At 48.4% G+C, this 12413-nt stretch overlaps 1 protein-coding gene across 1 annotated transcript in view; it reads left to right on the top strand.

The window, feature by feature from the left end:
- The first annotated feature begins 11600 nt into the window (after window positions 1-11600).
- CLDN14 (claudin 14) overlaps window positions 11601-12413 on the top strand; it is a 2347-nt gene continuing 1534 nt past the window's right edge. Inside the window, exon 1 of the mRNA XM_017736324.1 lies at window positions 11601-12411. Within this exon, the coding sequence (XP_017591813.1) occupies window positions 11845-12411 (567 nt within the window). The 5' untranslated portion in view covers window positions 11601-11844. The remainder of the gene's footprint in view (window positions 12412-12413) is intronic.

The following is a 12413-nucleotide window of genomic DNA, read 5'->3' as shown; positions in this document are numbered from 1 at the left end:
CCCATTAAATGATTTCATTTCCTTATTTCCCCTAATCACATCACTTGCTTTAGAAGTCTTTTGCTCCCTGCGACCTGGGGCTACACAGATAACTTCAATTTCTCATGTGGCTCCACTTTTTATGACATGTGAAAAGTTGATACAGTAAAAAGTAACTCCTCGGAGCCAGCAGGTCTGGAGCTTTCATCACCCGGAATCGCTGCTCCAAGGAAGCACTGGCGGGGTAATTGCTGGGCTAAGCTCAGTCAGAACAACATAAGGCTTTTTCCATCTCTGGATGGGCACTGATAAACTCCTTGGAAGGCGTGACTGCCTCTGAAAAGCGTATTGACACCATGGAAATAGGAGCAAGAGATCAGGAATAATAAGATTAATAAGGCAGTGATGCTGTAATGGCCAAATCCTTGAGTCCCTGTAAAAGCTGACGCTGCAAATAATCTCTACCATAGGAAAAGTTGCTCCATGCTGGGAAAAAGGCACTGGAAACAATGCCTTCATTCTGTGGACCAAGAGGGGATGCTGTTTGGGGTTTTCTTCTAAAAATCAAGGAAGAAAGGGGAAGGCATTCAGGGGTATTCAAAGGAAAAGCACCTGCATCACCCAGTACTTCCCAAATTTAACCTCCCCATCACTGTACAGATTTTTCAAACCAGGCTGCCAGCAGTGTGAATCATTTTCTCCTGTGTGACACTGAGCCCTCTGGAAGACCTTTGCTCCCACAAGGTTTTGTGCTCTTTGTAGCACGAGAGATTGGCTTGTTTAAAAAAGATATTGGTTTTCTACTGCAGCCCTTGGTCCTGCTCGTAGGGGTGACTTCCTGTGGTGAACACGTCTGCTCTGAGGGCTATTTAAGGTTAGTAACAAAACCAGACCAGCCCAGCCAGGTGTAGGGTGGGATTTATGGGATTCTGGGATTCTTGCTGCCAAGGGAAGAGGACTGGGTGAAGTGCAGGTGCCTGGCACTGCTCCGTGTCGGGGAGTTGGGCTGAGGGAGGTTGTCCTTCCTTTGCTGTCAAAATTCCCTTTTCCCAAAGCTACCTCGTTGTGGAGAGGCAGCATTAACCTCCAGACACTGCTTAATCCTCTTTGAGGGGGTTTGAATGTTGTGTGGCTCCGCTAAGCCCCCTCACAAGGGGAGAATTTTCACCTAAAAAGCCCATTTAAGGGAAGAGCTCCCACTCTGTGCTTGCCCCCAGCAAACCAGGCAGTGGTGGGCACAGAAACCAGTTCAGCCTTGCCATTCAAAACAAGCTGAGAACAACCTGTGGTTGTTTCAGATGGATGCAGTTTCTCCTACTCACTGTGTTGCTTTATAATTCCATATATTCAGAAAGGATTCCTTTCCCACTCCTGCTCAGGGAATATGCACACAGCAGCCATTTACCTGTAATTTGTCATCTGTTTCAACCCCTCGTGCATCAATAGGAATATTAAATTCCATTTCCTCTCAATTTTAAATATCTCTGAAGATATTCCCCTGTCCAGGAGAGCCCTTAGGAAAGCTCCTCACCTCAGGCCCGGGAGTGGTTCTGGGGATGTCAAGTGCTTTCCTGCACAGGGCTGTGATCCATAGCAGATGCACACCTGCACTGCAGAATGAAAACCCAGCAAATGCACAAAATTAAGGCACCAGGGTACCAGAAAAACGCTTGATTATTTTTGAGGTCCTGCAATTTTGCTCCTGTCTGCAAGGTTGGGGGAAAAAAAAAAACCCCAAACCCTTCAAGAAAACGAGGGAAATTAGCTACAGAAAGGCCACGTTTCAAAAGCACAGAGTTCTCTGAGTCCCTTGGGGGAAATTTTACACAATCCTACTTTCAAAATAATGTTAAGGTTGCAAAATTGAGCAATCATAAAAGTCAGGAAATTTAAAAAGTTAGTACGTGTCTTTCAATGTTAGCTCAGCAACAGCAAATATATGTAGTGTGAGGGGTTTGTACTTGCAATTTCTGTGTGAAATTTAAACTTTAAAACTCTTCTTGTTGACCATTAACATGCAGCAGAAACTATAGTGGTCATTTAATGTCTTGAAGAGGCATCTTAATCATGAGAATTTCCTGGCTGTGGAATTCAGAGGGTGAATTCAGAATGAAATAAAATGGCTCTGCTGCATAGCTGAGTTATTTCGGGGTTTTTGTCATCGCTGGGAAAGAAAGGGAATTTCACCTGTGTTATAATCACCTCGGAATAACTTTGTGATGCTTATAAAAAGCTGTGATTTATGTAGTTAGGGAACCGAGCTAATCTTTGGGGGTTTTTTTAAGAACTTCTGTGGTGAAGAGACCACAGTGCTTCCCCCTTGCTGGCAGGAGAACGAAACCTCCCCAAACAAATGTGCTCTACCTGAATTAATACCGAGCTGTGGCACAAAATGTTTCAAATACAGGATGACATTTCCAGGCCAGATGTGTGAGTTTCTCTGAGCTCTGTGTGGTGGTTTAACTTAGCATGAAACCCTAAATGCAGGGTGATGGCAGTGTTTAGATAAGGCAGATGGAGAGCCCAGCTCGGGCTGGGTACTGCAGAAATGCTGAGCCTTATAAATGAGCTGTACTGCGCTCTGGGATTTTCCTGGCTGAGCCTTTCAAACCCCAGGCTAGATTAAATCATCACAGCTGGGGAGAAAATATCAAGAGCTGAATAACTACTTTATGAGAGCTGTAAGAGTGTGAAGGTTTTAAGACGCTAAATAATTATGGCACTCTCTGAGAGCCACAGGGAAGATGAATGAGTTTGGGGCTGACAGCGCTGTTTGTGCTGATGTCATTCTGAAAGACAAATGAAAATATCAAAGATGTGGGGAGAATTTCACCCACGGCCAAAGGCACAGCTAGGGGAGCAAATACAGGGTAAAGTGTGGCAGTGAGGAGTCCAGCAAGGGCTTAGCTCCAAGGGAAAATGACAATCTGGTGCTTCCAGGGATTTTTATGTGTGGTTCAGTGCCCCAGGTCTTGTGCAGGAAGCCACGAGCTTCCTGAGCTCTGTGTCAGTCAGCTGTGGGCTGGTTTGGCCATGGAACTCAGTCAGCCTGGGAATAAAATGTCTCCAATGAAGGTGTGCAAGTGGGAGGGCCTGAAACTTTGTGCAAAATCCCAGAATCCCAGAACGGTCTGGGTTGGAAGGAACCTTAAAGCTCATCTCATTTCAACCCCCTGCCATGGGCAGGGACACCTTCCACTATCCCAGGTTGCTCCAAGCCCTAGTGTCCAAGCTGGCCTTGGACACTGCCAGGGATGGGGTATCCATGAGTGTGTCACCAGTCCAAAGTTAAGGTAAACACCTAAGGGAGAAGATCTTTGGATCATGTTTGATACCATCCCTTCCATCAGATGACTCTGGGGGAGCTGCTCTCTGCTCACACCAACACCAGCGAGTTCAAACCTCTTCTCAGAGGTGTCTCAGGACAATGGGGATGTTTGGCCAGTCTGGGGCTGCCAAACCCCTTCCAGAAATGCCTTTGGAGCAGCAATGCCAGCTGAGCTCCTGGTGTTTGCCAAACCCGGGTGCCACATGTGCCACAAATCCCATCTATTCGGGCATGGTGCAGTTTGTGCAGCACACACAGCCAGGTATAAATTCAGGGGGAATTTCTTCCTGGAAAGGGAGGTCAGGCCTTGGCAGGGGCTGCCCAGGGAGGTTTGGAGTGCCCATCCCTGGAGGTGTCCAAGGAAAGCCTGGAGGTGGCACTCAGTGCTCTGGGCTGGGGACAAGGTGGGCATCGGGCACAGCTGGGCCTCGCTGGGCTGGGAGGGCTTTTCCAACCTCAGGGATTCTGTGTTTAGGATGAGCTGCTCAGACATTGCCTGCAATTCAGCCTGGGAGAAACATGGGAACCAAAAAAGGCGAAGAAATACAATAAAAGATGTGAGACAATGCCTAGGCAGCTGTGGGATGGAAGTTTATTGGGCCAACACGGGGGCAGAAGTGAGAGGGGAAGGGTGCCCTGAGTCCATGAGCATGGAAATCATGGGGAGACATCCTGCTGACTCCGGGCAGCTTAGCCTGGATCCAGCAAATGGCCTTGCCCTTCCCCTTCCCCCTCCTCGTGTGCAGCATGGCAGCCCAGATCCTGTTTCAGGGTCTGCACTGGCGCATTTTTTCTCCCTTAGATCTTTCCACGGGAGAGCTCCGACCCCTCCATGTGGGACAGCAACCCCCCCGAGGGCTGAGCCTGGGGAAGGAGGGTCAGGAGAGGGGCTGTGCTGCCTTCTGGGGAGCCACCAGCAATCCTGGCAGTGAGAGGATAGCTGAGGACACAGACCCCCAGCAGGTTGTGCCGCTGGCAACACGCTGAATTTCCTTTTGGTCTTTAACAAGCGATGGTTGAAATGTTTGGAAGAAGTTTCTGGAAGCACCTGCACCATGGGATAACACTGAGCAAGATTTCGCATTGAGCCAGTCTGAGGATCACGATCCCCTTCTGACACCAGGCTGTGCCATGGCTGAACAGCCAAAGGTAGCTTAAAGCCCAAAACTCACAAACCCTGCAACAAAGGTGAAGTTAAATGGGGCTGAAAATCATTTTAAGCACTATTAAAGAACATAAATAGCGCGAGAGTGCGGAGCAGGAGGAGGAGGAGGAGGAGGAGGAGGAGGGTGAGCCCAGGTGAGACACGGATAATAAACAGGGCAGGATTGCTCTCAGTAGATACTGGCAGAGCATGCACATGAACGAGGTAATTTGTTTGGGCTGAGGCAAGGAAATCCAGCTGGGAGAAGGAGCACGAGCATTTGGTTTGGCTCTCAGGGTGTATTTCTGTGGAGCGTAGCAGACTGTGGAGGAGTCTGCCGCAGGAAATGTTGGAAACTCCAAGGCTTGAGCCAGTTAAAAAATGAGTGGGGGAAAATCACCCAGAATAATCTGGAGGGAAACGCTCGTGGAAGAGGCAGGCTGGGAAAACACAGAGGTGTCTGGCTATAAATTATAATAACTCAGATAAAATCGGTAGCCAGCAAACTGCACACATGGAACGGGGGAACAGAGCTCCAAACTCTGCCTCCCAAGCTCCCAGCAGCCAAACCCGTGCTGGGGTAAATTGGTGAAGCTCCTTTCCCTTCACCGAGGTGTGTGGATGATTTATGCGGGCTGAGAGCCCGGCCCGAGGGCTCCTGCCCCCGGGGCTACACCAGCTCCATCATCTGCTGGCATTCCGGGTAACAAATACCCTGATTTATCCCCGAGGCTCTCGGTAATTTGCCAGCTCTCACTCGCAGACAGGAATCCTCCAGGGCACCGAGCCCCCCGTAAGTTCTGCGTCATTGCAGCCCCAAGCCTTTGTGCAGATGTTGGTGCCCCCCTTCCCCTCTAATCTGAGGGGCTGATAAAAGCCCAGCCTACGCACAGCCCTCCCCTGGCTCCAGCAGATCATGTTCCACAACTGGATATGGTTGTTTCCAGCACGGAGACTTTCTGATCTTGGTTTGGCTGCTTTTATTCTGGAAGGAAAAGGGTCCTGGTGCACGGAAAAATTATATTTTGCTTCTCACATCTCCTTTCTTTCTTTTTTTTTTTTCGGCAAAGATTTGTTTTCACCCCAATCCCACGTGTAAATATTGAGATAAACTCTTACCTTGTTTTTTCCCAACTTATTAAAAAAATGCTGCATGAAATTTAGAGCAAAGGCTTTGTGGTCTCACTCTAAAACATCAGTGATTGAAGCACCAATGAATTTACCCTCAGCTGGAGTTATTCTCATGGAGAAGACAAGTCAAAATTATCAAGAAATGTCACTCAGTGTTTGGGGTTTGGCCAGTGGAACCAATCACCTGATTTTAATAACACTGAGAATTTCATAGCACATCACTTTGTCCCACCAGCCACTGAATTTCTTGTCATGTTTGGTACCCCCTGGAAATGAAATCTGGCAGCTCTGATCTGCCCAACACTCCCCAGGAGCTTTGGGAATTATTCCTTTCCCTGAATACCATCCTTTACTCCAGACCAAATGAGGGATGGGCTCTAAAGGAAAAAAATGTTGCTTTATCGTGTTCATATACAGGATTTCACAGTGTTTGTGTGTTTGCAGGCAGATCCAAATTAAGATTATTCAGACAGGTACTGATAACTCTTCCAAAGCCACAGTCAAGTGCAAGAAAAGAGCCATTTTTTGGGGGGGTGTTGACTCCTCCAGCATTGTCCTACAGGCAAACAAACACCTCCAGGATTCAGTAAACCAATTCCAGTGAATTTCTGCACAGAAATGAAGGTTTCTGGTGTGTATTTTAATATTCTAAACAGAGGGCAGAATTAAATACTCCCATTGTATGCAGAATACAAATGTAGATATAATAAGCTAAAATATCCTCCTCTCTGCTATACCTTGGTGGATGTTTGTTATCATCCAAAACTAATTACCTTGGCTTCCTTCAGCAAAAAAAAAATGAGATCCTGTGAGCTGCAAGAGCTTTTGTTCATGTGCCAAGCAAAGAGCTAAATGTGTATATCCCTTCCTCCGACCACATCAATCCTTTTGTAACCACAGTCAGATAATTTTGATCTTTCACTCTTTTTTTTTTTTTTTTTTTTTTTGTCACATCACAGATTTTATGGGAGGACACTGAGAGAATGAGTTAGAGATGTGACAAATGATCCACCCAGCCACCCCAAAAAGCAGGTGGCAGCCCTCGAGGGGGCTGGCAATTAATGCCATATGTGACATAAAACTCTCCCTAAAGCCACTGGTTTTATCTGTGGGACTGAGGGGACAAAACTCTAAAATTTGGGGAGTAAAATTAAACGGAGCCAAAATGTGGACCTGATCCCGTTTTCTTCACGGCCTGTCCAGTTTTTCCAGGTTTATTGACTTTTATAAAAATTCAGGGTGAAGATGAAACTTCCAGTTTGCTCCTCTAAGAAAAACCCCAAATAACACGCCACGAAAAGCTGCATAATTCCATGATGGAAACAAAAAGTTTGGTGTCTTTTGAGGAGTATTTCAAAGAGAGATCATTTTAAATCCAGCAGAGATGATGTGTGACTGGTCCCAAGCAGGAACAAGCCATGAACTGAAGGGCAGCACCCACCGCCAAGACAACCCCAAAAACCTTCCCTGGCTCCGATGAGGAAATTTGGGAAAATACTGAGGTGCTGCAAGGCCGGTTATAAATCCATGAAGCCACACAGGGAAGGTGCTGGAGGCTTCAGGGATGTGAGGAGGGCTCCTGCTGCACATCTGGCAGAGAGAACAGCAGCTGCACTGCCCTGATCCGTGGCAGCGAGGCGGTGGGAGTAGGTGTAGGATCAGGCTGGGTTACAATGTGCCTCTCAAACTTTTATTGATTTCCTAATCTCCTCTTTCAAAAAGTAAAGAGGGGTGGGAATGAAGAGAAGAATTTTGCTGTGAGCCAGGCGGGCCTTGTTTCCCTTCAGATCTGCCCACCCTCGCCCACATCCAAGCAGGGAGCTCTTCTTACCAGGCAATTTATTTTTTTCCCCCTGGAAATATTTGAGCAGGAGCGAGCAGTGAGAGGGCCTGGGAAGTTGAAACAGCAGAATTTACAATGCCAGGGTGTGGAACCTCACTCACCTGTCTGGTGAACCTGAGCACGCCCCAAAGCTCTGAGCCTTAAACATTAATTAGTCAGGTTGTAAGAGATTAATCAAGGAAAGTTAATTTCAAAAGTAAAATGAGTACATACTTAAGGGTCTGGCTCAGCTGAGGTCCAGCACATTGTAAGAAGGACATCTCATCATTTTGCCTTCCCAGTGTGGAGGCTGAAAGGGATTTCTGGCATTTCTGAGGGAATTGGTGCAGAATTAGTGGGTGCTGAAGGTACAACTGAAGTTGGGAAGGGTGCACAGAGAAATACCAAAATTCCTGGGTCAGAATTCATTGGCAGAACCACCTGCAGCCCAGGGGAGGGGCACAGCAGCCACAGCAGCAACTCAGAGGTCTGGAGAAAGGGCTTAGAAAGAGCAGGAACAAAAGGATAAGACTGCTACAGGCAGGGAAACAGTAAAATGAGAAACAATGAAAGAGACAGCAGTAAAACATGCATCTGTTATTTAATCCTGGGTAAATACCCAGATTAGTGACATCAGATTCTGCTGTTTATTTGGAGCTTACTCTGGAGCCGTGGCTCCCAAGGCGGAGGCAGCTGGGATAGAGCCCATGGATCCAGCCCAAGGATTTATCCCAGACATGGCATCAGGCAGAACTAAAGTTTGTATGGAAATACTGTCTTTCCAGCCCCTGTGCTCATAAAAATAAAGCTGGCAGGAGCTGGCAGGGTGAGGGAATTCAAAAGTTTCATAAATTGTCACATCATTTCGCAGTCACTCAGTGCTTAGATGGGCCTTGAAGGTCATGAAGGCTAAACATGGACATTGTGTCTCTTTTTTTATTGGTTTTTATCCCAGATGCCATCTTTACTTCCCCACAAAGGCTGGCTCTGGTTCGCAGAATCCCAGAATCATTAAGGTTGGAAAAAACTTCCAGGACCATGGAGTCCAAGCTGTGCCCCATGCCAGCCCGAGGCCCTGAGGCCCCCCTCCAGCCCTTCCTGGGACCCCTCCAGGGATGGGCACTCCAACCCTCCCTGGGCAGCCCCTTCCAAGGCCTGACCTCCCTTTCCAGGAAGAAATTGCTCCTGGTGTCCAACCTGAGCCTCCCCTGGTCCAGCCTGAGGCCGTTCCCTCTCCTCCTGTTCCCTGCTAGAAAAGGGTGACTCCCCAGTGAGAAAGCAAAATTTGCTCACTTCCTTAAGAAATATCAACAAACACAACCCATGCAGAAAAAAAGGGCTGATTTGTGATTTAATATTTCACTGGCTCAGCCCACAAGGAACATCCAAGCTGCCGCTCATCTGATCCCACTGAATGTTCCTGAGCTGAGCTGTAAAGTGAGACATTTCCACAAGGCTGCTGATGTTCCTGGAGATAAATGTCTTGAGTTCCTGCTGCTTCTGCCACTTGGCAGCGAGGAGGGGAAGGCTGGTGCCCAGCAGGGAAAGTGTTACTGAGCACCAGGGGCAGCTGGAACTGCTGAGGAAGGCACATGGAAAACATGACGCCGAGCGAGCGGGGCTAATTAACACTGGCTGCTTAAATTAGAAAGCTTTTAATGGCTAATGTTTAAAAGTAACACCTTAATGACGTCTAAAAATAGCTGCTGCCGAGCGCCAGAGTGTTCTGACCTCCATTAAATCGGGGGTCCATTTCCCAGGACTGGTGGTGTAAATCACATTTTCCTTTGAGGTCGTGTTCTCCCCGGGATCAGCTGCAAAGCCTCGTGCCCGACCTCGGGAGCCTCTTTGCAAACACACCAGAGCGACCCGGAGCACTCCTCTGGATGTGGGCAATGTGTGGATGCCGTGTGTGGGATGAGGAATTAGAGAGGATAATCTTGGGTCGTGCTATCTGCTCATCATGAGGGAGTGGGAGATTCCCAGACCAGGCAAAACCGGGGATGTGAGAGGATTGAGGACACAGGAGACACAAGCTCCATTTCCAGCTCGGTTGCCAACATCTTGTGTGATGTCTTGAGGTCCCTTATGGTCCTGCTATGGCCCAAAACCATGTGTAGATCTCCCTGATCCTGGAGGAATATTCCCAGGATAATTTCCCTGAGGTGGGTGGCATGCTTGGATACAGATGTGCCTCACGGGAAACAAATAATAACATAAAAAGGGAAAATGCTGCTTAATTTTCCTTAATATGGGAACCAAACCCATATAACCTGCAGGGAAAACAAACACTGAGGACTTCTCGTGGTTGGAACAGAAATAAAATATCTCCAGTAGTGCTGGAGGTAACGGTTTGCTCCTTTGTGCTGTGCTTGGCCCTAACCCATGGCCTGTCATATCTGTGGTAGCTGAGAGGAATCTGCAGCCTGACCTCCCCTGGAACAATGATTTCGGATATAAAACCCTCTGTGTTTGTCTCGGGATATGCAAATGAGGCAAATTACTTCAGCAGCCACATAAACTCAGGTGTTTTCACTTAAGTGTTGCATAAAGAGGATCTGAAACGCCAGAAAGTCGCAACAGGAGGAAAAAGCTTTCCTAAAACCAGGCACACTAAAGGAAAGCTGCTCTTTGCTTTGCTCTTCCCTTTCAGCCAGCAAATCCAACATCCCATTCCTCCCCATCCCATGGCACACTCCAAGTGAAAGGAGCGAGTGGAAGTACAGAGTCCTCAGCCTGTGGTGTTGTCCTGCCTAGGCCATAAAATCCTTGTGCTTTTCCATTTTTCCCTTTATTTTCTCAATGTCCAAGGGATTGTTTTGGGAAGAGACGCCCCATCCTACAAGAAAGGTGGAGAGAGACAATTTCCAAGGGCTGGAGGGCCAGGAGCCAGGGAATGGCTTCCCAGTGCCAGAGGGCAGGGCTGGATGGGAGATTGGGCAGGAATTGTTCCCTGGCAGGGTGGGCAGGCCCTGGCACAGGGTGCCCAGAGCAGCTGGGGCTGCCCCTGGATCCCTGGCAGTGCCCAAGGCCAGGCTGGACATTGGGGCTTGGAGCAGCCTGGCACAGTGGGAGGTGTCCCTGCCCATGGGATGGATGAGCTTTGAGGTCCCTCCCAACCCAAACCTTTCCATGATTCCATGATTTTGCTGTCAGGCAGAGATCAGTGAATGCCACAACAACGGAGACACACCCTGGCACTGATTGATGTTCACCTGAAGCACTCCAGACTCGTTAGAGACAAGTCTGAGACAAGGGGAATGTGGAGCAGCTTTCACTTTGCTCCCTCTGCATCCTTCGGCTGTCCTGATGGCATTGATGAGTTGATCCAGATGGTTTTCCTCCCTTTTCCTGCTCAGGCCAGGTCCTGCGAACACTTCCACTTTCTCCTCCAAGCAGGAGTTCAGCACGTGCATGGGGCTTGACAGAACTGGAGCCTAAATTTGTTCCTGTTTCTGAATTCCAAGCTGGATTGTGACACAAGGGTTATTTTATATATTAAAATATCGGGTTTCTGCCCACACACATGATGCATGATGTATAACAGAGCTGGCAAGGCAGCCATTGGAAAAGGCCACTCAATCTGGGATTTATCCAGAAGGAAAAGTTGCCATTCCTTGTTTTTCAGCTTGGATTTATACACCACCAAACTGTGAAGGTGTTGCCCCTCAGAAGTTCCAGGATGTTCACCTGATTCCACATTTTACCCACAAACTGAAATCACGACGTGAAACTCCACAGACCCTAATGAAAATTATTCCCCTTGGAGTTGCTTTATTGAAATGCAACCTCAAGAAATACTGGCCAGTCAGGAAAGCGACTTTAATCCAATATTTGTTATCCTCTTCCACAGGTTTTAAATCACTCTCTTTGCTCCCTACTTTGAGCAAATACACCCTTATTGTTTTCCTAGTCCTGCTACAACCTTCTGGGAATGTTTTCATCGCGTAAAGCAACCTGGAGTTCCCTACTTTATAAATCTCCTTCATTCCAAGTGTTAACACTACCTAATTCTCTGCTTTAGAGAGGAAATCATGTTTGTTTTTTTGAAGAGCCTGCTGGGAAGAGGAATATTTGCATTTAAAATATTTTTTTTCCATTTCATAAATTGTCTTGAGTTCTCTTCCCAGCGGGCAGCAGAAGGCTGTTTATATAAGGGAAGAGGGAAGCTTGCTTTCCCATTACTTCCACAAAAATACGATTAACAGCGATAACTATGCTAATTATTGCCCTCACTGCACTTGGAATGCACCTCACTGGCTGGAGAGGCAATGCTTTGGGGTAATAATTAACTGCTTTTTTCCTCAATTACCTTTTATTAGGCGAGCAGGAGGTGTCAGAGTAAAACAGCTGCACATCTTCCAAGAAAAGCTCGTGTTTTTCTGAGGGAACCCAAGCGGAGGTGCCTCATTAAGAGAACCGGGCAGGACAAACACTCCCATGGCGAGCTGGGCCTTGGAGCTGCTCGGCTTCTCCCTGAGCCTGCTGGGCCTAATTGGGACGTTAATTGCCACCATCCTGCCGCACTGGTGGCGCTCGGCACACGTGGGCACCAATATCATCACAGCTGTGGCCTACGTGAAGGGGCTGTGGATGGAGTGCGTGTGGCACAGCACCGGCGTCTACCAGTGCCAAGCGCACCGCTCCCAGCTGGCGCTGCCCGCCGACCTCCGCGCCGCCCGTGCCATGATGGTCACCTCCTGCCTGCTGTCCGTGCTGGCCGCTGCCATCGCCGTCGTCGGCATGAAGTGCACGCGCTGCGCCGAGAGCAGCCCCGCCAAGGCCTCCATCGCCGGCTCCGGCGGGATTGGCTTCATCGGGGCCGGGCTCCTCTGCCTGGTGCCGGTCTCATGGAGCACCAGCGACATCGTTATGGATTTCTACAACCCCACGCTGCCCGCTGGGATGAAGTATGAGATAGGGCAGGCTCTTTATCTTGGATTTGTCTCCTCAACCTTGACCATGCTGGGTGGGGATCTGCTGGGAGCGGCGTGCCTCGGCGGGGGGGC

The sequence above is a fragment of the Corvus brachyrhynchos genome, unplaced genomic scaffold (assembly GCF_000691975.1).
Source record: "Corvus brachyrhynchos isolate BGI_N302 unplaced genomic scaffold, ASM69197v1 scaffold434, whole genome shotgun sequence".
NCBI lineage: Eukaryota > Metazoa > Chordata > Aves > Passeriformes > Corvidae > Corvus > Corvus brachyrhynchos.
Note: the sequence above shows the minus strand (reverse complement) of the source record. Positions and strands in the feature narration are given on the sequence as shown.